At 40.6% G+C, this 25629-nt stretch overlaps 1 protein-coding gene across 1 annotated transcript in view; it reads right to left on the reverse strand.

Moving 5' to 3' along the window:
* The window catches only part of fgfrl1a (fibroblast growth factor receptor like 1a), a 79034-nt gene extending 70290 nt beyond the window's left edge, over nt 1–8744 (reverse strand). Inside the window, exons 1-2 of the mRNA XM_080416419.1 lie at nt 8194–8744; nt 5287–5389 (exon numbers count right to left, since the gene is read on the reverse strand). Coding sequence (XP_080272545.1) covers nt 5287–5350 — 64 coding nt within the window. The 5' untranslated portion in view covers nt 5351–5389; nt 8194–8744. The remainder of the gene's footprint in view (nt 1–5286; nt 5390–8193) is intronic.
* Nucleotides 8745–25629: the final 16885 nt, after the last annotated feature.

Here is a 25629-nt window from a genome sequence, read left to right on the forward strand (position 1 = left end):
GTGTGTGTGTGTGTGTGTGTGTGTGTGTGTGTGTGTGTGTGTGTGTGTGTGTGTGTGTGTGTGTGTGTGTGTGTGTGTGTGTGTGTGTGTGTGTGTGTGTGTGTGTGTGTGTGAGAGAGAGAGAGAGAGAGAGCGAGAGAGAAAGAGAACACTCTTTCCTCTCTCCTTTTCCCGTTGTTTTTATCATCTATTTGTGTTTTGGTATCTCTCTCGCTATTTGTGTCTCTGTGCCTCTGTGATCTGTGCCTTTCTCACTCTAGATAAGTTGATGGAGAGGCCGGGTGGCCTATGCTGGAATTATTAACCACTTAAAACCTTCTATTCTTAGTAAGACGGACCTGAGTTTCTGTACTTGTTCGGCTGTTGTTTCCTTCTACACTGAATCTCTTCGCCAGAAATAGTAGATCTACAAGATGGCAACGCAAAGCATTGTGAGCTTGTAGATCTGCTAATGTTCCCTACGGAATAGTTGGTGGGAACATGTTGAGGTTCTAAAAATGCTAGCACTCCTCAACTCTCAAATGAATTGCATTAACTGAACGCACACCCACCAAAAAGGTGCATGACCTGCATCTCTGGTCCTGTTGCAGTTCTCTCTCTTCTCTCTATTCGCACCGCTTCACCCATCTTTCTAGCTGTCGTCTCTCTCTGTCTCTCTCACAGCTCACAACAGAAAATAGCTGCGTTCCCCACACGCCAAGAGAACTACCAATTAAAAACTGGCCATCGAAGCTTGGAGTGACAGCCATGCTAGCGCCATGACACCTTGGCTCCACAAACCTTGCTAGGTTAGATTTTTGTTTTGTTTTTGATGCCAGCTGATATCTATAATAATAACAAACATAATCTAACCTCACCAGTGGCAAGGTTAGGGAAGGTTCCATGAGCGGACATTACATACCTGAAGCCAAAACAAAGCAAGTCTAGGAAGGCAATTTCCTTAACTGTAATAGACCCTTAAATGCACCTTAAGTACACTTTGTGCTAAATTAAATGTACCCTGACTGGGCTACAGAACATTAGCATTTTCCATCATTACTGGGATATCAAAGTGTCCCAGTGTGTTTTTTTTTGTGTGGTTATTTTTCTATGTTTATGTAGTCACCTTGGCAACCTGCCTCTGTTACACAGACATCTTCTGGGCAATCTCTTGGATCACTGTCAAGTTAGGTTTGTGCTATGTACAGTAAACCAGTTGTGTCTAACATTACTGTCGAGACTGGGAATCAGAAGGTCCCTGGTTTGCACCCCCGGCCCAACCAGTCGAAGTGTCCCTTGAGCAAGACTATGACACACCTCAAGGGACCCCTATCTGCTCCCCAGGCGCTGTATTAATATCGCCCACTAAGAATGTGTAAATGTAGGTATCATATGGGTCGTACATTTATTACCAATACTGCTGATCGACCCAGTCGGCTGGCCAATCGAAAGTATGTTTGGCAAAAGTAATACATACTGCCACCTAACTCTTCTGAGTTCTGAACGCCCACTCAGTATTACTGCAGCTCACTCCGTCTGTATCTCGAGCCACTGAAGCTGTGTACAGCCAGCACTGGAAGCGGTAGTTTTAATGCCTGGATCTCCCTCCTACGCGCTGTGGGAAATTTGTCACGGAGGTACAGAGGTTTCGCATTTCTTGCGACAGGTTGTGTTTATGGCATGCATTGTTGTCACTCAGTGAGGGATTACAGAGGTGTTTGTACCTCCTGGAGGTTGGCTGGTGACACTAGTACCTCCTAACCTCCTAAGTCAACGTCTCTTCAAAACTATCGCTGCTTTCACTGTAAGCAGAATGAAGCCTTGGTCTGAAAGCGGAAACAAGACTAGCTTCAGATTGACTTCTGATTAAACACAGTAGCCGAACTTTCTTTGGATAGTCAGAATATCTAGGAGGTGCAAGACCACCGGCCGAAATAAAATTCTGAGACACCCATCCGAAGTTCTGAATGACCTCATGTTATAGTCATTGTCTACTCTGTCAAAACAATGTACGGCTTTTCGGACAGAGCATGTACCAGGCTTAATGGTACTGTGACTTTAGGATGAGAAGTCGCAGATTTGATCATGTCATCGGTAGGCAATACCGAATCAGATCTACAAACTAACTTGTCACATCGTAACACGTTGCTAGCTTGTAGATCTGTTATTTTTGGAAGCGAGTCAAGCAACACCAGCGTACTATCAATGGAGTATACCGTCTGATATGCAATGTTGAGGATGCGTTGAACATTGATACTGACATTGTTTTCAACTGAATTCAAAAACTCTAAAAGACCATCTGTGCCCCAATTATTTGGTTAAATGACATGGCTCTATGAAGTCACATCACGGACCCGCTAGACCTCATAAGAGTGTCGATAAGGCCAAACGTTATTGATTTTTACGTCTCAATAACTTTGTAACCGGGTCTGTAATAGAGCCGGGTTTTGATATCCATTCCTACCCAAAATGAGTCGGCACTAAATTATTATTATCGTCACTGCTGACCACATAGCAGAGCTGACTTAGTCTCTTGGGGACTCGCACACCCCAAATTCCAGCAATTTTGTACAAAATGACCTCCAGACCCCAACAGAGATGAATGGAAGATGTTGTCATCCATTCCCTACCGTGCATTAGCATCAGTCTATGGAGTCATCAACTTCATTTAAATGTATAGTATTTCTATTGCTTCTTTGTCTTCACGCTCTCTCACCCTTTCCTCGTCTTGTCCTCTCCAATCCTCTGTCCTCCTTCCCCTCTCCTATGATATGATTGATTCTTTTATTTTCGTGTCCTACACACAAAGTGCCCAACCCTCATGGGTTTTTAAGACACCATTTTACGCTTACAGCATGTTTACATAATATTCACATAATACATTCAATTACAGCTCTGAATTTCTGTTCTGTCTTCTCTCCCAAGCTTGACAAATAAAATTTGCCACATTATACATATTCATTTTCATAACATCCCCCTCATGTCCCTTGCTCCGTTCTTCTCAAAACCCTTTCTTACATTTCTCTTTACTTTTCTCTACTTTCTTTATCCCTGTCTTTTCTTCATCTTTCTGAAACTTTTCTCTCTCTCTCTCTCTCTCTCTCTGTGTGTGTGTGGCTGCCCTTTCAGTTTCATTCAGATACTGAGGGGGAGGAAATGCTGTGGCATTGCACAGCAAACGTCCCTAATGGGCTAATCTAATCTCATCTCATTGCAGTCTATGGCCCTGTGTTTACATTTGGCCCGTGTCTGCATGGTTGCCTGGTTTCCTGACGCTGAATGCATCTTTGTTCACTCTGAACTCTCATCGCTGGGTCTGATCTCAATAACAGGCGCCACTGCCATCAGTTTTAAGAAAGAAAAGAAAAAAGAGGAAAAAACAACAATAAAAACATAAGATTCTTAATTAACATTTATCTATCCAGGGAAATTTGACGGTGCATCCATACTCTAGTTAGCTTATATGTACCGGTATTCACACACCTGGGAGCTTCACAATACAATTAAACAACACGCTCAAGGAAACAGTAAAGGGCTCTGATTTCTGGGGGGGGGGGGTTAAACAATTGTGGGTGCAAGACTGGCCACAGCAATGAGCTCACAGCTCATTGCTGTGGCCAAGAGAGCTCACAGCAATGAATAAGTTCAGGAAAGACTTCAAGAACTTCAACAATGAGTGTGCCGTCAGCTGGAAAGCAAAACTGAAACACTGAGGGCTTCAGATTACTGAATGCAATGTACAGTAAATCATCTTAATATTAATCACTTAAGCCTTATGCTCTGTTGACCGGGGTCCCCCAGGGCTTTACACTTGGTACACTCCTTTTTTCCCTCTACACTAAATGTCTTGCCAAAAATTGCCGATCTACAAGCTCACAACTCGTTGCAACATTCGACTGATCGTCCAATCTTCTCCCTGGGGCATGTTATTATCATTTTGATTGGCTGAATGAAAATTGTTTCACAGTTTGAGGTGTTTGCAAGTGTTGCAGCTGAGTTTCAAGCACCTTTAGGACTTTATACAATGCTGCAACCAAGTTTAGTTTTAACAAACTTAAGTTGAAGAAATTTTCTGTATACAGCAAACTGATCAAACTCAATTTTGAAACATTACCCCTTTACCGCCTGTTTTGATTTTTTGTTGTTATTCATTCATAAATTAATGATTTAAAGAAAAGGTTATCTTGCAAACTTGCAAAAGTTATCTTGCAAACCAATGGTGGCAAACAGTTATGAACAACATGATCTTAAACCTAAGGGCAACAAGAATGACTCACAATAAGCTCCCACAAGGGCAAGAGTCCACAAGTTAGTCCATAATCAAAAAGGTTGCATCTAAAAGAAGCACGTTATTCAATGTAGGTCACTACAGGATAATGAAACATTGCAACATTTTATATTTTCCAGACAAAAACATTGGGAGAGAATCTCACCAAATTCTGCCGCTAATAACGGCATGGCTTCCATGAGCTCTGACATCATGTTGATGATGTCATACACTGTGATGTAATGCTGTGATGTCATATTGACTTCCAAATATGGAGTTATTTGCCTCTCCTTTGAATTCCAGTAGAAGATTTCAGTTTTAAAAAGTTTAATATTTTCAAAATGTACACGCCGTATTATGGGCCCTTCACATAACATAATGGTTGAGAACCCTATTTCTGGAACTACATACAGAGGTAGCCATTACAATAGCTTCCCTCACTAATAGATACATATAATGGTACTACTATATCTTCCAAACAATACTTTTGGGACAACAGTAATTTGTGGGACAATGCTGCAGTAGTAGTAACGCAAGGCAGACGAAGGGCACTGGTCATCTACAATGGACACCACTCATCAATAGCTACCATTTAATGATAGTGGACAGTGTCAATAGTAGTGAATGTGCTTATGTTAACCATTAAAGCCCACCCATACCGTACGTCGTCAGATGACGAATAACAAAAATACATCTATGAGCACGTGTTTTTAGCTTGTAGATCTGCTATTTTTGAATTACTGTAGCCTAACTATTTCTTTAATCTTAGAATATTTTGCATTTTTTTTGATAATAATGACATGGCCAATTGCCATGTCATTATTATCTGATGCCAGGCTGAAATTGGTTAATACAGTGCAAAACATAACACACACACACACACACACACACACACACACACACACACACACACACACACACACACACACACACACACACACACACACACACACACACACACACACACACACACACACACACACACACACACACACACACACACAAAAAACACCATAATCTAAGCTTGTCATGTCACTCACCCCTGGCAGCGCTAGTAATCAGAACCATCTCTGCTGAAAGCAGAAAGAGCCACAGAAACTCCATTATGGCACGGCAGACAATCCCTAGTTTCAACTTTTGTACCTGAGGAAAACATGAAACACACATTTACCAAATATGAATACACGTGATGTAATGCATTGGTTCTCAAAGTGGGGTCCAGGGACCCCCAGGGGTCCTTGAGGGAGTTCCAGGGGGTCCCCACTCCCCAGCTAAATGATGGATAGTTAGGAACCAAATGGACCCTTATGGGTCTGTAACTGTGAGAGTGTACAAATGGAACCAAATGGACCCGCTCAGAGTTAAATGAACATTGATTATACGACATAAATTGGGGTCCCAGAGATAGAAATGCCATTAAACGGGGGTCCGTAGCCTTAATGCATGTCAAACTGGGGGTCCCTGAAATTAAAATGGTTGAGAATCACTGCTAGAGCCCTAGAGCCCCTGGCATATCTTTTCAAATGGGGGTCTGTGGGCTAATAAGTGTCAATTAGGGGGTCCTTGACATGAAAAAGTTTGAAAACCACTGATGTAGTGTACTGTTTTTTTTCCTGAGTTGTTAACAGACTAAGCCCTGCAAATGATCACCTCTGTGCCAAAGTGATAAGAGCAGTGAAAGGCCACAGACAGTCCAATCTTAATGCCATCTGGTTGGTGGTCGTTTTCCACCGTCGATGTAGCCTAACCATTCCCAGTGTAACTCAACCTCAAGTTATTTAGTGGGCACATCCCATCAGAGATGCTGATCGAATTAAAATCGTTACAGCCCCAGGAACCTCAACAGAAAACAATATGGACCATTTCTCAAATTAGGGGTGATGCAGTATACAGGGCTCAGTGAAAGCTTAATCATGCCATGATGACAAGTGAGAAGAAGTGACCACAAGATGCATTTGTAAACAGAATCAGACTATTTACAGGTGTAATGTTCTTTTTTTGTGCAAACCCTCAACATGTTAATATGGAGGGCTGGAAATGGTTCACGTGCAGGTGGAAAAAATATCTTGCATATGAAAAACAGTTATATAAAATCACAGTACATTGTGCTTGGTTAAATAAATGAATAACAGAGCATCACATGCATGCACAGATCTACCACAGATTCAAAGTTGCTGTGGCTATCACCACATCGTCCTACGGACGACAATTCTAAAACTTTCGGAACTAAAGTTTTGCACATACTGTGTTTTCATACTCAATGAACTGCATTATTTTATAATCTGCTGTACTGTTGATTGTTTAGTTTTATATCTTTATTGTGCTGCATGTGAAGAGTAGGCTACCCCAGGGGTTCTCAACCTTTTCAGGCCGCGACCCCCCAAAATAATCATATTTGAACTGGGGACCCCCCAAAATAATCTGAACTGGGGACCCTCCAAAATAATTATATTTGAACTGGGGACCCTCCAAAATAATCTGAACTGGGGACCCTCCAAAATAATCATATTTGAACTGGGGACCCTCCAAAATAATCTGAACTGGGGACCCTCCAAAATAATCATATTTGAAATGGGGACCCTCTAACATAATCATAATTTGAACTGGGGACCCTCCAAAATAATCATATTTGAACTGGAGATCCTCCACCCTGACAAACACTTGGAATTGCATTACATTTAGTTTAAACTTGCTTCCACAGATAAATATTGTGAAAATAGCAGATTTACAAGCTCTTATCGAGGCATTGTGAGCTTGTAGATCGTCTATTTTTACAATATTTGCATCTTTCTTATATTATTTGAGAATTTGGCCAATGTTTGACCAGTTTTTATAGTTTGTTGATTACATTTGATACAGAAATGGTCTTTTTCTTTTATTTTTTAGGTATTAAAAAGGTCTTAAAAGTCCTTGAATTGCCCCTTCACTGTCATCTGCCCCCCCCCCCGCCCCAACATCATGAGGACCCACAGGTTGCGAACCACTGGGCTACCCTATGCATTATTTTCTATTCAGGCTCCAAACGAAATATCAGAATCAACAAACAGAACCAGTGTTTTCTGACATTCACTTTCAGAGAGAGCAGTTAATAATTGGCAGGTCATATAAATGTCTGTTCAAACATTATTAAATTGAAGGAGGGGTTTTCTGAAGGCCAAATATTAATTCCCTTCTTCCCATATAGTTATTCTTCCCACCTAATGTAATGTTAATACATTTTCTTCTTATGGGCTTCAGGTCTAATCCTTTAGTCCGTTTTGACAATCTGATTTCCATTCAGTGCATCACTTTGGACCGCATTTATTGCCTTGATTGATAAGTGTGTGCGACCTCAATTAGGTTTACAGTGAAAGCGATTGGATTATTAAACCCAGACACAAATGTGTTGTAGATTATTGGTTCTCAAAGTGGGGTCTGGGGACCCCCAGGGGTCCTTGGAGGGGTTCCAGGGGGTCCCCAGCTAAAGTAGTGTATAATAGTGTAATATAGAATCGCAATCGTTTTAACCACTTTATCCATTTAAATGTTGGCTATTAAAAAATTGCAGATCTATTATTGAATTTATTTGAAAAATATCCCCCCCAAAAAATAACAAATTTGAATAATTTAGAATTTTCTTCTGGGGTCCCTGGCACAAAATATTTTCAGATGGGGTCCGCGGCCAAATATATATCAATTTGGGGGTCCTTGACATGAAAAAGTTTGAAAACTACTACATAGATCACAGTCAGAAAAACATGCATTGAATTAATACAGTCATTCCCACTAAAACATCCACCTCTTCCAAGCCACTGTCCTATATTGCGCAATTATGCCTTCCAATTAAGTTGCTACAAAAAAAATAATTAAACAATATTGGTGGATTTTAAATGAATTTGCAATAGCTAATTTACTTGGTAAAGTGTTTTGCACCACCACTTAACATAACGACTGATTGAGGAACTTACTTTATGATTTACAGCAGTGATGAAATGATCCACGGTCTGTCATCCACGTGCAACCGGCGAATATACCATGCTTTATCAATCAGAATGCTTCACCTCCCCTCGAACAGACGGGCTCTCATTTCGTTTTCAGAGCGATCGATTTAATAATAATGATAATGATAAAAATAAATGTAGCTGATCAATTAGACATGCGCCTATGTCACTATACTATGGCCAATTGCTACCTCAAAATGCTGCAAAAATCCCTTAAGATAGAGGCAGATCAAGCGACAGTGGCATGTAGAAATAAACTCCTATAATCACAGTATAAGGTCAAACACGTGAGGCTGTAGTATTTATGAATGACAGTCAGTCATACAGCTATTAGTCCGCACATAAATCGCTCGAATCGGCGAGTAAACTGCACTGTGAGGACAGAGAAAAGTTCATCTATATTTCCGCCGTTTTGGATTTAAAAAATAGACGCTTTTCCGAGTTAAAACCTTATAGTTTTCGTCTATTTAATAGACTGTGTGTTTTCCCATATTGCCTCCGGCTCTTTGCTGTCCAAGTTTCGGCCGCAGGCGAAAAACAAACAGCGCATAGTAGTGTTGGAGCGACGGTCCGTCCCAGTAGGAACTTTAAGCCAATCAGGCAGCAGAACAATACCGGACAAATGTGGGGAGGGGCTGGAGTATTAACCACTTAAAACCCATATAGTAAAACCCATGGGTAGCCGGAGTCCCTCAGGGCATAATACTAGTCTAGTGTCTTTTCTGTGTTCTGTTATTGTGGGGAAAGTCGTTGCTGAAAATAGCAGATCGACAAGCTCACAACTCCACACAACATACAATACAGATGCTGGGGCTTAAGTGGTTTTAACTCTTCAACCGTTTGGTAAACCTGGATTTGACAGGTTACTGCTTCAACAAACCTTTGTTTTATTATTATTATTATTATTATTATTATTATTATTATTATTATTATTATTATTATATACATAGACATAGAATAACCCTTCAAAAAGTTAACTTGTGTAAACTTTATTATTATTATTATTATTATTATATACATAGTATACTTAGACATAGCATAACCCTCCAAAAAGTGAACTTGTGTAAACGTTATTATTATTTATTATTATTATTATTATTATTATTACCCTTATTATTATTATATACATAGTATACTTAGACATAGCATAACCCTCCAAAAAGTGAACTTGTGTAAACGTTATTATTATTTATTATTATTATTATTATTATTATTATTATTATTATTATTATATACATAGTATACATAGACATAGACATAGCATAACCCTCCAAAACGTGAACTTGTGTAAACTGTATTATTATTATTTATTCTTCTTTTTGTTCAGATGAAAACAGCAAAGCTCTGTCAAATAGGCTATCATCATCATCATCAGTCATCACTACCCCATCATCATTGCCAACATAATGTTATTATGTTCGATTATTTGTGATGTATTCTACTGCTGTTGAAATTCTGCACAATCTGTCTTGTGTTTGACAAACCCCAATGTATGAAGGATTGGATTCAGTGCATATATTCTTGATATTCATTTGTGTGCCACCAGTGACCTCTGTAGGTTGAACAGTACTACTGCATAACAGGCTGCTGTATGACCATTACCACTCCACGCACATGTAATAAAGAGTGTGCGTGTTGTTGTGTGCATGTGTAAATGTGTGCAAGAAAGAAGCTAAAACGAGGTCATGATAGCTGTACGTTACGTACCCAATTTAATCCCAAAGTGCATTGGTTAAAACACCATTTCAACATTGTTGTTTTTCAGTGGTGAAAAAAGTACTAAAATGATTTACTTTAAGTAAAAGTATCAATACTGCAATGTAGAAATACTCAATTAAAAATGTACTTGAGTAAAAGTACAAAAGTATTGGTATCAAAATGTACTTAAAGTATCAAAAGTAGAAAGTACTCATTATGCAGAATGTGCTATTTCACAAGTTTTCAAATGTATAAAATGTCTTGAAATCTTTTGAAAATAGCAGATCTACAAGCTCACAATGCATCACGATGCAACGCATTGTGAGCTTGTATATCGTCCATTTTCAAATGGCCGAAATGTATATGGTATACATTAACCCTCTATAGGTATTTAGAGTTATTTAATTTTAATTTACAAAGTAGCTATAAATTAAAGTTTCCAAATAATTGTAGTGGAGTAAAAGTACAATATATACCTCTGAGGTGTAGTGTAGTTTGCCATGCAAACTGACTGAAAGGCAGCTCATGCAGCACTGGCTGGGACACCAGTGTTATTTTACCATGACTGTGTTTTGGTACAAGAACACAGTAATGGTAAAATGACATGAATACATATTAATTGCCCAAAATTGGAGTTTGAAGCTTGAGTAGTTAAACTAGAAAATATTGTTCCTATAAAGAAACAATGTGGGCTCGCTTTAAAGCCAAAAAAATGTAGTTATAAAAGTAAAAAAAATCAGTTTGACCTGGTATCTCTGTCTTTGCGTTGTGTGTGGGTGCAGACTTGCCTCTGGATGATCAGATCGGGAGCACCTGTTATCATTCTCCTAATTGTCATCAGTTACAGACCTGCTTGCATAGCTGATGGTAGTAAGGAGGGATGGAGGGGTATAGGGGGCAGGAGTGATGGGTGCGGGGTGCTCCCCCCTGGCTCCAGTGAGCTTGTAGATGAGCTTGCAGAGGGTTTTGGAGCTTGCAGTGTACAAACGTTTTAGCATCAAAATATACTTTGAGTACCAAAGTAAAAGTACTCAAATGTTCAGAAAATAGCAGATCTACAAGCTCATAACGCGTCACATTGTAGATCGGCTGTATGTGTTTACTGTAGGTTTTGTATTAATAATACAATCTGCTAAGTAACAAGTAAGTGGAGTAGAAGTAACAAAAATGGAAAGGAAAGTAAAAGGACCTCAAAATTAAACTGTGCATGGTAAGCATTTGCATAGTACTTGAGTAAATATACTTAGTTACTTTGCAGCACCACTGCCTGACAGCCAATGACTGACAGATTAGGTAGCACCAGCTGCACTGATTGCTAGAGTGTGTAGGTGCATGGGTTTATATTAATGGTCTTAACTAAAAATGTATACATCGCACAGCTTAGATCTAAAGATTGGATTAAATCGGAGAGCAGACCTGTGCGCACTTGGTGATGTAAAATAAATATCTGTAGTGTAAAAAACAAAACACAGGGCATTTCTCCTCTGTCCTTCGCTCTCTAGGGGTTTTCAGTTGAAATAAAATTTACTTTTTGGGGTGTTTAAAGTTAAATATTTCAAAAACTACAAATTATTTCAAAAAGAAAAGTACAAGCACACATGTCCACAGTAAGCTGGACATGTGTAACTGGAGTTTCTAAGTGAAAGTATGTAGGAGTAGTTAGGTGCCATACTTTTGGGAGAGAAAGAAATAATGTAGAAGAACATCAATAGTGTGTCGCTGCTGCTGCAGCGAGCCCACAACTATAGTGTGCTCGCTGCTGCTGCAGCAAGCCCACAACTACGCAAAAGGGACCAAATAAAATAGTTGAACTACACGACGCGCCACACAAATATGAATGTAGTTGAACTACCAGCAAGCTACAGCAAAATGCAGTTAAACTACGTAGTTCAACATGTAGTTTAATGCTCCCAACAGACACTGACAAGTAGTACATCTGACATAAAACCTCCCAATGTATTTCGGTGTCATGAAAGATTTGCCAGCGTATGAACATATGTTTTCTACCGGATGATTCGTTTTATGTAGGCTGGTAGAGGTTTTAGGATTCATGTAAAAAATTGCTCCCTTTACAGTAAGTCAACATGAGCTCTGGTCCATAGGCCTGAAGGAGGGAGAACTCCTTAAGGCGTAAGGACCAGAGCTAAGTCAACATTAAGATGCACAATTGGGTTTTAAGTTTGTAAAAATGAGGAGTGTAGATGAGATGAGTGCAACGTTATCATTTTTTTGCAGTGTCACAACAGTACACAATGAAGTATCAACATAAATAGATGTTCTGAAAAAAATGGTCTCTTTCATCAATTGATACACTTGGATTATTGCCAACTAGTGGTTTAACTAGGCGATTACCCCCTCTTGTGGACATTATGCCCTCCACACGCCATTGACTCGAAAACGCGTCAATTGCTACTTAATCCACCCACGGCATCGACGCGTTTGACGCGTTGGATGCGTGTTCATTGTTTAATCTCTGATTGCGCTATGCTGCTTAATATTCAATGTTATTTTCGAGTTCCACTTACTTCACCCACATCTGCATCCGGTTTCATGACCTGGGTTCCGTTTCCGGTTTTTGATTCTTTTTCCCCGGTCATTTTCGTCCAAAATAGGTAAACAAACGGTTTTTCACAGGGTATAACAAACAAACGGACAGGTTCTCTTCTATAATCTATGGTCTGGGTGACGATCAGTCATCGCCGTCGTGTATCACATCGTAATTTTGTCCGATCGGACAATATGAGCCCACGTCACATCCGTTTTGATGCATTTCACTGTCTAATCTCTCAAGAAGGATGCCAGTGACCTAAGGAGCTGATCAAGCTGTCATGTGCTGCTCTCTAGTGGCGGATTTGTGCTGCGTCTTTAAAAAACAGTCTGATCAATTATTTTCATGAAAATTTCAAAATATAAAAATAAAAAAACACGAAAATTGCTGGCAATGGGGGAGTACTTTATGAAAATACTCTGGCAGTCAAAGAGTTGTTAACATGTTGTTCATGGTTAAAAGAAAACACCAAAATGTAATTGCCTTTAGGACCACATCTCTGCTTTCTTCAAATGTTATGGAACATCCTCCAGTACAAACTGGACCATTATATTATGTAATATAGTACCGTGAACATTTGGTTTAACCAAGTGGGTGGTTCTCAAACTTTTTCATGTGAAATTCTATATTTGCGTTTGGCCGCAGACCCCCATACAAGATTTGTCATGATGCAACGCATTGTGAGCTTGAAGATCTGCTAAGATAGTTTGAAAATAGCAGATCTACAAGCTCTCAACACGTTTGCATTGTGCCGCGTATGTCGACTAACCAATGTACAGTATATAGATTTTAAACAGATCTTGATCCTACATTAACTCATTTTGCAGGGGATGCCCCCCCCCCCCGCCTGACCCCACTTTGAGAACAACTGAACTAAGCGATATACTGTATCTGAGTGCTGTGTGTATGTCTATGATCCAGTGTGTTATAGCTGATCCTATTATGTTGTGTTTCAGAGGCAGCTGAGAGTGGGTTGGACTCACCAGTGCAGTGTCTTGAGCTGAGACTGGTGCTGGGAGGAGGCCAGGAGGGCAGCCTCGCTGAACCGAACCAGAGGAGGAGGAGGAGGAGAGAGGGGGATGTCTATGACTATGGGAGACAGATGGTGCTAGTGGACACTCTAGACTTCTCTGGACACTCTCTGGAGGACATGAGACAGGATGTGGGGATGTGGGGATCTGTGTCTCGGTCTGCTCTGGGACTCCATGCCTTCCTGGCTTCCTCCTGGTCATACCATACCAGTGAAGCCCTGGTTACAACTCATGCTGAGTTGTAATTAACTGTTATTCAGAAGGATCCATCAGAGATGCAGATAAAAGTATGATACAGTAGCGGTGTAGTCGTATCTGGAGAAGTGGGGATCAATCCTTGACAAGCTGACAAAACAAGATGCTCGTTATGCGGAATTGAATATATTATTTTTGTAACTGCTGTCATCATTTATAAGTTATAATTGGTTATTTCTCTAAGACCAAGTTCATAATAATGCTGTATTTAAGTTAATGTGTATGTGTACATACTTATTTGTCTTTTGAGTCAAGTTGTAGTAATGCTTTTATTTTTAAGTGTCAAAGTCATGTTCTGTGTCTCGTTGGTCTGCTCTCATGTGAATGGGGTTCGCACAGGACTTTTGTAATAAGCAATCAAGTAGCAGCAAGCAACAAGCAGCAAGGTGCAGAGGCTCCGTTTCATGCTGGTCACAAGAGTGTCTAAAGTTATAAGAAAGGTTACTGTCTAAAGTCAAGTCATAAGAAAGGGTTATAAGGACCTGAAGACTGAAGAGTACTCCATTTATGTGTAGGATGCAGCCAACGAGGTATTTGTTTGTTTGAATTGTCTATATTTTTTGTAAAATGTGTCTATTCTACATGCTGTGCATGATGTCACTTGTGTTAATGTAACATGCTTATTTTATGTTTATTGTTTAGTTTTCAAGGTGGATTGGAGGGATTTGAAGTCACCTTCCAATAAATCAGTAGCAAGGAAACCACTTGTGTCTGTCTGTGCTTGGAGGGAGTTACAATTTTAAAACCTTAAAACCCCCTTAGCAGTTTCTGCAGCAGCTCTGACAAGACCTTTATAGATCCTGCGAGGGAAATTCAGTCACCAAAAACAGCACATCACACAGTTAAGATACATGCAGTTACAGGGCAAGAAAATTACTGTAGATACAGAAGGGTAAAAGACATCACACTCAAAGAAACACTGTGAACAAAATATTCAAGATACACCCTCAACAGTGCTTGCACAGTGCAAGACACCCTCAATCTCCACGTGGAGGGGGTGTGAGTGGTTGTCCATGATAGCGTTCAGTATGATGAAGAATAAATCAGGCTTCGTCTGGGTTTGTCTAGTTATGAATCTTTGTTCTGAGCCAGGCTTGTGTTTCAACTACAAATGTAAGAACAATATGTAATGGTACAAAAAAATAGTAGGCCTACTACTGAAATGTAAGCAGAAAGTGAAAAAGTAACTGAAGCGAGGAATAAAGTCCTAGATGTCCAAGATACTAAAATTGATTATTTATTTCCAACAGAACTATTTTTCCTTGCCAGATAAAATAAGAAAAGAGCTCCTCTGACAACATGGGGATTCAGTCCACCTGTGCAGATTAGATAACCTTCCCTGTTTTCTATCGTCTAGCTAGCTCCAGTGTTACAGAAAACTATAACCAAAGAAATATATAAAGTGTAAGAAAATAAAACAACACAATCAAAAGTAAAGAAGACACTCAACATAAACAAATTGCTATGACAAACATGGCTAAATATGAAGCACAGCCTTATCTTAATTATGTTCTAAAATTGAAATCTTGCCCAGGAACATTCCAGCAATCAAATAGGTAATAATGAGGGTGGTTAGAGGGCACTTCCATTCTTGCATTTTCACTCACTTCCTCCTTCACAAAAAAACGGTTAGCCAAGAGCAGAAAATGCACACTACACGTTTACTACACAAAATTGTCCTTGAAGTGTGTGCGTGTGTGTGTGTGTGTGTGTATATATATATAAATATCAAGTCATATTATAAGTTAAATCATCTTTATTATTAGTAGAAAATCTCCAAACAACAAAACAACAAAAACAACAACACTCTTTTGGCTGACGTGATGGTGCGTGGTGGTTTTTAAACTGAAGGCCTTCAATTATTTCTTCAATAATGAGTTAAATGGACACGATCAAACAGCACCTTCAATACTGAACTCAGCTTTCATAACCCAAAGCAGTGTGCTCCTTTGATCTCTCATATCTAAGATGACTAATGGCCACTTGGAATTCTGAAGCCATCTAGTGATGTGTCAATTAGATTTAGAGGAGTGCTAAGTTTATTTATACAACTTGCAAGAGCGGTCTACTCAATTTATAATTTTGGCATTTAGCAGATGTTTATCTGCATACTTCTTTTTGCCCTCATGGGTGATATGTACTGTATGAGCCATGGACAATATCCAATGGATGATGAGACATTGGTACCTCTCGCTCCATATCAGTCCATTGTCGTTGCTCTGTTGCCACGGCCTCAAGAGGTGACCTCGGGCTTTTGATAATGGAAGTTGATGTTCTGTTACAACAACATTTACAGTTGCTCTCACAGGGGTCAGATATAACCTCCTCTGAAACACCCCCGCCTCGGAGGTCGGACCCTTCCCACGCTACAGTAACCGTTGCCCAGTCACCTAGGTTGTTCAAGTCAGACCAAAGGCAGAGGAGTGACTGCCAGCTTTCCAAGTCTGGTGAAATACTCAGATAGGATCTCTCTCTCTCTCTCTCTCTGTGTGTGTGTGTGTGTGTGTGTGTGTGTGTGTGTGTGTGTGTGTGTGTGTGTGTGTGTGTGTGTGTGTGTGTGTGTGTGTGTGTGTGTGTGTGTGTGTGTGTGTGTGTGTGTGTGTGTGTGTGTGTGTGTGTGTGTGTGTGTGTGTGTGTGTGTGTGTGTGTGTGTGTGTGTGAACCATAACATTTTGATCACTAATGTCTTATTAAATGTTAAACACTGGAACTTATGTTACCTAATCTATGAAAGGTAAAGCGTTCTGTGTTGACATTTAACAGTTATTGTATTATTTTGAAATGAAAAACCCCCTTCCCACTAATGTAATGAACCCGCAGGAAAAATGTTAACATTGGCAGTAAGAAAGAGCAATTAAATTGATGTGAAAGTTATACATTGGCGGGATTATTACAGTTCGAGAACACAATTCTTCCACTACCAACTACATAGTCTCTATGGTGGCTAAATTCATTCCCTCTTATAGATCAGCTATTTGTTGTACGAGGAAGTATGTAGGGTGTTGTGGAGTGACTTGGATAGCCTACTGAGGCTTGTAAAGCAGAAAAGCAGAAAAGGCAGGGACCAAAATGAGTTTGTTTAGGAGAAATTCAGAATGTCTGACATCAGTTTAGTTCTTCCTACAGTATGTGCTTCATTCATCTTTGAGAGGGTCTTACACCATATAAGGCAGACACAGTGGCCAAAATAAATGCCTTATTAACACATTACCTGCCATCCACGGTTATACTCGTGAATCAAAATCTACCCCTTTATCTGTCTTTTCATTTACTGTATTGGACACAGACAGGTGGGGTAGTGGGTTCTCCAGCACACAGACAGGTGGGGTAGTGGGTTCTCCAGCACACAGACAGGTGGGGTAGTGGGTTCTCCAGCACACACACACAGACAGGTGTTGTACTGGGTTCTCCAGCTCACCACTCATCTTGTAGCAGCTGTCTAAAGTTTTCAGTTCAAAGGAACTGTGAGTACAGACAATACTTTCATTGAGGATTTCAAATAAACTCCAACAACTTGCCAGCCCATAGAGCCCCATTGTGAACCCGGACATGTTGAGTACACCAAAGTTTCATGTTAGAAATGTAGAGTTTGGGTCCCCAGCATTTAGAAACTGCCGGATGCTAACTTGATGTTGGGAAATTTTCATAATTAGCGTAAGTAGCTTTAATTAGCATAATCACTTATATGGACAATATTTCAGCAATAGTCCTGGGCCTTAGGGATATTTTCAGCTAATCAGTCTTAAAAGCACCAAATTTTGCCTAGCCCAGGGCATGCTCTAATGATTTAGTTAGGGCTCCCTATCTGCTGTCACTTCCTCCCTTCTGCTTTGATCCCCCCCCCCCCGCTCTCTCTCTCACTCACTCAAGTTTAGACACATAACCGTTTAGACACATAACTATAGCAGACACAAGGCTGGCAGTTCCCCAGTGGTGCACACACTACACAGAGAGCCATGTCCAGCCTCTGCTCACCCAATGATGTAACAGAGGATGCTACGGGGCAGAAGACATGATGGGTATCGTCTATCTTCTGCAGTTTTCCTCCCAGTACGGAGGAAGAAGGCTTAGGATGTTTACTCTGAACTTTCTTTGAATATATACCGTTTCTGTTGCGTGTAAGCGATGGAATCATAAAGACCCAGTTACTGAATGTCAAGTCTCCAGGTTTTCTTCAGAATAATGTACAACACTGATTTACTATGCCACTATGTATTAGGGGTGTGCCTAATTTCACGATGCGATACGATATACACGATATTGGGCTCACGATATCGATACGATACGATATATGGCACATTTTTATTATGAAAATATATGGGGGGGGGGAAGCAAATGCAAACACTTCTGTTTTTGCATTATTACAGAGAGTACAAATGGTTGTACTCTCTCAGAGTTACAGACCTGTAATGGTCATTTAGGGCTAGTGTTTGTCTACCCTATGGACCCCCTGTGTGTCTGGAATAAAGTTTGAATTGAATTTAAAAAAAAATGTCCATGACCCCTGCGCGTCAATGACATGCACTCCTCATTGTGTTTGCAGGACACTGAGCTGGAGAAATCACCAGGTGGCCAAGAAGGGATTCATCGGTGAGTGCAATGAGGACGGATTGTTATTATTTGTATTAGTTTAATTTGCCTTTGTTGCTGCTCAAATGGTATGTGTGACGGCACTTTGTTGTTCCTCTGTGAGCCTGATGGACAGAGAGACTCCTGATACTGAACAAACACTACAGCAACGATTACTATCAGAATATAGAGCTGTAACCTTTTCACAAAAAAAACGTTGTTTTTACCAAAAAATATCACTAACCCTAAACCTCTCCTAAATGCCTAATCTTACCCCTATAACCCCCACATGCATAAATGTAACCCTGTAACACACACACACACACACACACACACACACATTGTATTGTTGAATTGTATTGTGTTCAAACCAAACACAGACGGAAATAGAGCCATGCCAATTTCCAACCTGTGTGCTGCCTGGGAGCATGGACACCACAATGGTTGTTTATAGACAGCTCTGCATTGTGGAAGCCACCAGCATTCTCACTTCATTCTCTCCATGCCACTATTTATAGACCCTGGATCCAGCAGTGCCCACTTGCACACTTGACTTCCTTAACATACGTGTGTGTGTGTGTGTGTGTGTGTGTGTGTGTGTGTGTGTGTGTGTGTGTGTGTGTGTGTGTGTGTGTGTGTGTGTGTGTGTGTGTGTGTGTGTGTGTGTGTGTGTGTGTGTGTGTGTGTGTGTATAAAAAGTTTTAACAAAAAATTCCACTCCAGTGATCCATGGCAGGTGTTTTTCTCTCACATTTCTAAAGCCTTTTCAACTGCAATGAAAAAAGAAATCTTTGCCTGCGGGTGTCGCTGTTGAGGGATTTTGCCTGTCAATCATCACCTCTTCTCCGCCCCCCCCCCCCCCCCCCCCCCCCTCAAAGGAAAGGATAGGGGAGGGAGGGGCGAGGAGGAGAGTGGGCGGGATTAATGGCCTATGACTTCACACTCCAAGGGCCAAGCACAGATTACTTTTCAGCCTAATTATTCAGAAATCCCCAGACCACAGAAAATCCACTGCATGTTCAAAATTCAGATTTTTTGGGTGTAATTGAGGTCATAAAACCCCCCAAAAAACAGTGAAAATGAATGTCATAGAACCTTTAAGTTCCCTGTCTCTCAGTCTAAATTATTTTTAACTGTCTCACCTCTTAGGATTTTTTTTACATTACATTACAAAAACTGAGGATTTTACTGTGTGCTTCTGTTGCTGGTGTTGGAGCTGGTCCCCAGACATGTGGGGAGGGGGCTGGGGGGTCTGCAGGCAGGTCATGTGTATTTATGACACAAGGGACACAGAACCTGGAATTTACGCTCCCGGGTCACTCACGTGAAACATCAGAGACATTTGTCGATGCAGACTTGTACATGGGCAAATCCTCCACACAGAGGTCACTAACAGATAATGTTTTTCAAAGCCCACCAGTTGGTTAGTTGTCCTTTATTATTATAATATTTAAAATGTAGTATTTCACTGTTTATGGATAGAATTACGGCCAGTGTGTCTTCCAGATATTGTTCTAATCTGCCTCTCAACTGTGCACCTCTCAGTCTGGCCCTGGGTTTAAGAAAAAATACATCAGATGCATTCAAAATATTAGAAACCTCTCAAGCTTTGTTTTATCCTTTTGACAGATATATAAAAGTGTGTATGCGTATCTGTCATTTTATGTGACATAAATACATGGCACTGACCCGTGCGTGACAAGAACGTGTGCTGGCCGAAAATAAGCCTCCTTTCTCCTCTCCTCTCCCTCTCTCCCTCCTCCTTCTCCTCCCTCCCTCCCTCCCTCCCTCCCTCCTCACCCAGGACCCGGCATCGACGTCCCGGCCCCTGACATGAGCACGGGAGAGAGGGAGATGTCCTGGATCGCTATCTATATTCTCTACTATATTCTCATTTGTTTCTAATTAGTTTTAGTTTTTTTCAAAATAGATAATTACAAAAAATATCCAGTGACCTGTGTCCTACGCCCCTATCAGTTAATCATTCTCTTATCAAAAGGGTTTATTTGGCCACATCCAGGGCAATATTGATTCTGTGTGTGTGTGTGTGTGTGTGTGCACAGACTGGATATAGATTAGGGTGGCCAAATGGTTGTCAAAACACTACGATTTTAATGATCGTATATCACTAGTATTAAAAAGTGATACCAATAAATAATAACTTAAAGTATACTACGCTAGTGCCATTGATCCAAGGTATTACAATACACAATAAAATACACATGGAATCAGTCCTGTAAAGGAAGATTACCTGGTCAACGAATTCTATTCACTTGACCCATTCAATCCGGGAACGCATCTCTGTCATTTTAGATTTATTTGGCTATTCAAAAATAGCAGATCTACAAGCTCATAGCGCGGATCGGAGTTAAAATGTTTGCTTTAAAACACACACACACACACACACACACACACACACACACACAGGCTCACACACGTCGCTTAGTCCTCTACAGGAAACACTACCCTGACCCTTCCTCTTCGCCTTGCCTACTTGTTGTTAACTAGTTGTACAAACTCTTGTTTTATTGTTTTATTGGATCTTGTTTATTCGATACACTTATTTGTTTTAGCTCTTGCTCATCTCATTTTCCTATTTGTCTCATCTGTTTAAGAAAGTAGGTAGCTGATATATTGCATTTTTACCTTAGCGCTAGGTATACTCTTAGTTGCTTGTTTTAGAAGAGAATGCACTTAAGACTTCTGGTGATTAGTAGTTTCGTTCCCTACCCATGTTGAATGCACTTATTGTAAGTCACTTTGGATAAAAGCGTCTGCTAAATGACAGTAATGTATGAGCTTGTATATCTGCTATTTTTTTTTAATAGCCAAAGAAATCTTAAAATGACACGTTCCTGTTTCCCGGTCTTAATGGGCTTCTATTCTTCTATTATTATTTCTCAAAAACTATTGAATTTCAGAGGCATGTCAATGAAGTTCCATTCAAGCCTACTGAACAATCTATTGGCCAAATGAAGCCTTACTTAACCCCTGCCTTTCTTTCTCTGGTAAAACGTTCAGTAGGATGGACACCCAATAATATTTGGATTTTATTTTAAATTTCTTTACACATAACAGTTAAAGTGGTCAGATGGGTGGGCCGTTAACGCTTTTCAAGATTTTCAATTGGGCCCTGATCCAGAAAAGGCTGAGAACCACTGGATTAGAGTAGTTGTTGCACAGACACACACACACGCGCGCACACACACACCTCATTCTCTCCCTCTCCCCCTCCCTTGCGTTCCATCTATCTTCTTATCTAGCCATGGTGTCCACGGTGGCCCCCCACACCCTCTCTAGAGGGCTGTGTGTACTAGCGGGTGACACATTCCTGCCCCTGGTATCCTAACACATAGCATTCTGGGTAGTGTAGTTCAGTCTGTTTGCCTTCAATTAAGTCCACATGAGTTGTGAAATCTCTGCTTCTGCTTGAACTGTGTGTGTGTGTGTGTGTGTGTGTGTGTGTGTGTGTGTGTGTGTGTGTGTGTGTGTGTGTGTGTGTGTGTGTGTGTGTGTGTGTGTGTGTGTGTGACACAAAGAGTCTCCTTTGTGTGTCCTACCGGAACCGCTGCCTACCGGTCTGCTGGTCATCAAATTATTGGCTTAGGAATGAGACAAAAACAAAAAAATATCCATGAATTCAAGTCTCCATGAGGTGACTAATTCATAGAAAAAAAGGTGAACTATCCCTTTAAGTATTGATAGTGTTCTAAGTGATGATAGCAATAATAATGATAATAATAATTGTAGTGACGATTCAAACAAACATTTCGCCACTCGGCTGGGTACAGGAATATCCGTTTTTGACGCGTTTCAATCAATAGAATGTCCAAACCAAGAAACTGCTGTTGGGTGAGGTTCCCATTTATTCATTATATCAGGGAAATACAGCAAGGTTTTTGTCAATGCATTATAAGAACGGTAAAAACCGTGTGATCTCCTGTGTACCCAAACCATGCCATCATTAAGTGGCTTGTTGCACCTGTGCCTATATGAACCTGCTGGTTGCCACGGCAACCAGCCTCAAGGTGAACCCGCCCACACCAGGCTTAAAGGCACAAAGGCAGAATGGCTCCTTCAATAATGATTGATAATAATAATAATTAATAATGATAACAGTAATAATAATGAATTATACTGAATGAATTTTCTCTTTCGCTGCTGTAGAGTGTGACTGACTCTGCTGCCCCCTGCTGTCCTGGCTGACTTCCTGAACGACATGGACGCGTGCGTCACCAATGTAAGAACCTCATCAAAGACACTCCTCACATGTCCAACACTTTACAATGGACGCATTATTTAGTCACAAGCAGTGTGGTGGAAAAAGTACTCACATCCTTTACTTAAGTAAAAGTATCAATACTGCAGTGTAGAAATACTCTTTTACAAGCACAAGACCGGAATTCAAAATGTACTTGAGTGAAAGTACAAAAGTATTGGTATCAAAATGTACTTAAAGTACCAAAAGTACTCATTATGCAGAATGTCCAATTTCACAAGTTTTCAAATGTATAAAAAATCTTTTGAAAATAGCCGACACAGGTGTGTCTTCTTGCCCTGGTTTAGACTGGGTTTGCCCTGGTTTAGACTGGGTTTGCCCTGGGTTTTCCCTGGTTTAGACTATCATGGGAGAGACCGCGAGCACATGCATGCTTTGTGTGTGTGTGTGAAATGTCACACATGTTTAATTAATATTTACTGCCACTGTAGGCTACCTGAGGCATCCTAAGCCCCATTATCAGACTCTATTGTCTGTAAATGAACAATAGAATGGGTTGTGCCGTATACATCCCGACACAGAACCTGTATTCCAAGGAATAATTATTGTAGTATCGTCGTAACACAATGAACGGACCCCGGGCTCTGTAGATGTCTTTAATTAAAGATCTGCTATAGCTAATGAGATGGCTGTGGGCTCTTTCGGTGTACGTAAATAGGCAGCCATATTGGCATGAAATTGGGCCACGTCCGTATACTTCCTTCACGGGTGTTACCAATTATACTGATTAAGACAGAGTCAGGGCGCTGCTATTGTACATGTTGACTCTCTCTCTAGGTGGTTCCTCAGACGAGCCCTCCCATCATTGCTTCCAGTCATCCCGGTTCTCCATACATCTGGCCAGTTCGTTGGTGCTTTGTGCCCCTGCATCTCTCTTGAATACAAAGTATAAAATAATGGTTTAAGTGGTTACACAGATGCGTTCCTGCTTTTAATGGGTGAATGTGGGACGTCCTCGTGACCGGTGCCTGTGTGTTGGTTCCCACAACACCAATTTGCTGGTTGGAAGTTCTTGATCTCTTTGGCCGTGTCCTGCTATAGTCTCATTCTCCTGGCTGCTATTTTCTTGCTCAGCTGATGTTCAGGGTTCAGCATTCGCTGTTTGTAGGAGAACAGACTAGAGTCCGTAGTAGACCGTTTCATAGAAGAAGCTGAGTTTTATTTGTTGGGGGGGGGTTGGAGTTCCATACACTGGCCATGCCGTTCAGGGCCCTCCATGCAAGTGTCTTCCTCACTTTAAGATCTTGCTCAGTTGAGCCCATGTACTTGAAGTCCTTGACTTCCTTCAGAGCAGTGCCTCCTGTTGTTGTTGAATTTAAAGTACAAATAACCTCAAAATTGTACCTCAAAAAAGTACAGTACTTGAGTACATGTACTTAGTTACATTCCACCACTGCTATTTGTAATACAATGAAATATATGCAGGCACATGGCTCTCCACAGCCTGTCACTTAATATATGCGTTGATAATCTGTTCTGGGAGGCACAGGCAGAGCCAATGGCCATTGTAGAGCAGTGGTTCTCAAACTTTGTCATGTCAAGGACTCAAATTAACATGCATTTGGGCTGTGGAGTGTGGACTCCCATCTGAAAATATTTTGTTCATTCACGTTTTCATATAAAGTCCATGATTATAATTATGCAAACCGCTTGAAAATCGGATGAAAATTGAGCACGCTATGGTTATTTCAATAGTACATGCACCATAGACATAATGTTATGAATGAGCGAGCTGTTGCCTTTCTTGTTATTACACACACACGCCCTATATAAACTTTGGCCATTTGAAAAGAAAATAGCAGACCTACAAGCTCACAACGCGTCACAAGCTTGTAGATCTTCAAAAGCCTCAGTTATTGTAATGTCAATCCTTCTGTAATATTTCAGCTGCCCGTTTATATTTTTTCTATAACCCCTCCGCTTTATTGTCTGGAAACCACGGGGGACCAAACCCCCCGCACCCACCAGTTTAAATATATATTATTTTAGATTCTCACACACACACACACACACACACACACACACACACACACACACACACACACACACACACACACACACACACACACACACACACACACACACACACACACACACACACACACACACACACAGAGCAAGTTTTTGTGCATTAAAAGTAACTTAAGTAAATTAGCTAGTGGTTGATTATGCAATTGAGGTCATTTCTGGTGATGTTGATTCTTGTGCTTTGCACCTCCTCTTCAAAAGGAGTCAGGCTCCCAGGAAACCAATCAAAACTCATGCATAGCATTTAAGAATAATTAATTCTATACTTTGTCTTTGGCTGTACAGAATTACAGCATATACATGCTTCATAGTTGCAACTTGCTGCAGTGCTCTATTAAAACACTAGATGGCAGCAATGCATTTGAGTAGCATAACAGTTTATCACACTGTATCTATGACTCATCCTATCTATTGTGCTGGGAATTTTGCTTGACACCGTCTAATGTCCAGTGCTAACATAAATCTGATATTTTTGGCTATCGTTGTATTGTGCAAGCTAATATATTGTTAAAACATCAGTGGACAGATCACTGCTGCCTCTGCTTCTTGTTCAATGTCATCCATCTCTATCGATGTCCACTGTCAATGACACTAACATAACATTACCATAACGCCAGAAGAACTCAAAGTTGATCTAGGTCACTCCTTGACACAGACAGCCCCCCCACCATGCCCAACGCCCACCCCGCCACACTCCCACTGTGCCTGGAACAGATTGAATTAGAACCTCTAGCACATCCATCACCAGCAACCACTGCCTGCGTACCACCCGTGGTGAGACTGGATTGGATACACCTCAAAGGAAATATTTTTTTTCTTCCATACACCTCAAAGGAAATATATTATTTCCCAAAGTATCTATTAAATCTGCAGTTCATACCTCATCCTGATGAATAAAACATTATTTTAACCAACCTGTATGGTAGAGTAAGTTAATAGAATATAACTTTGGTCAGGACAACTCATGAATGAATAAAATATTTGTATTGAATATA

The sequence above is a fragment of the Gymnoscopelus braueri genome, assembly GCF_963280865.1.
Source record: "Gymnoscopelus braueri genome assembly, chromosome: 20".
Classification (NCBI taxonomy): domain Eukaryota; kingdom Metazoa; phylum Chordata; class Actinopteri; order Myctophiformes; family Myctophidae; genus Gymnoscopelus; species Gymnoscopelus braueri.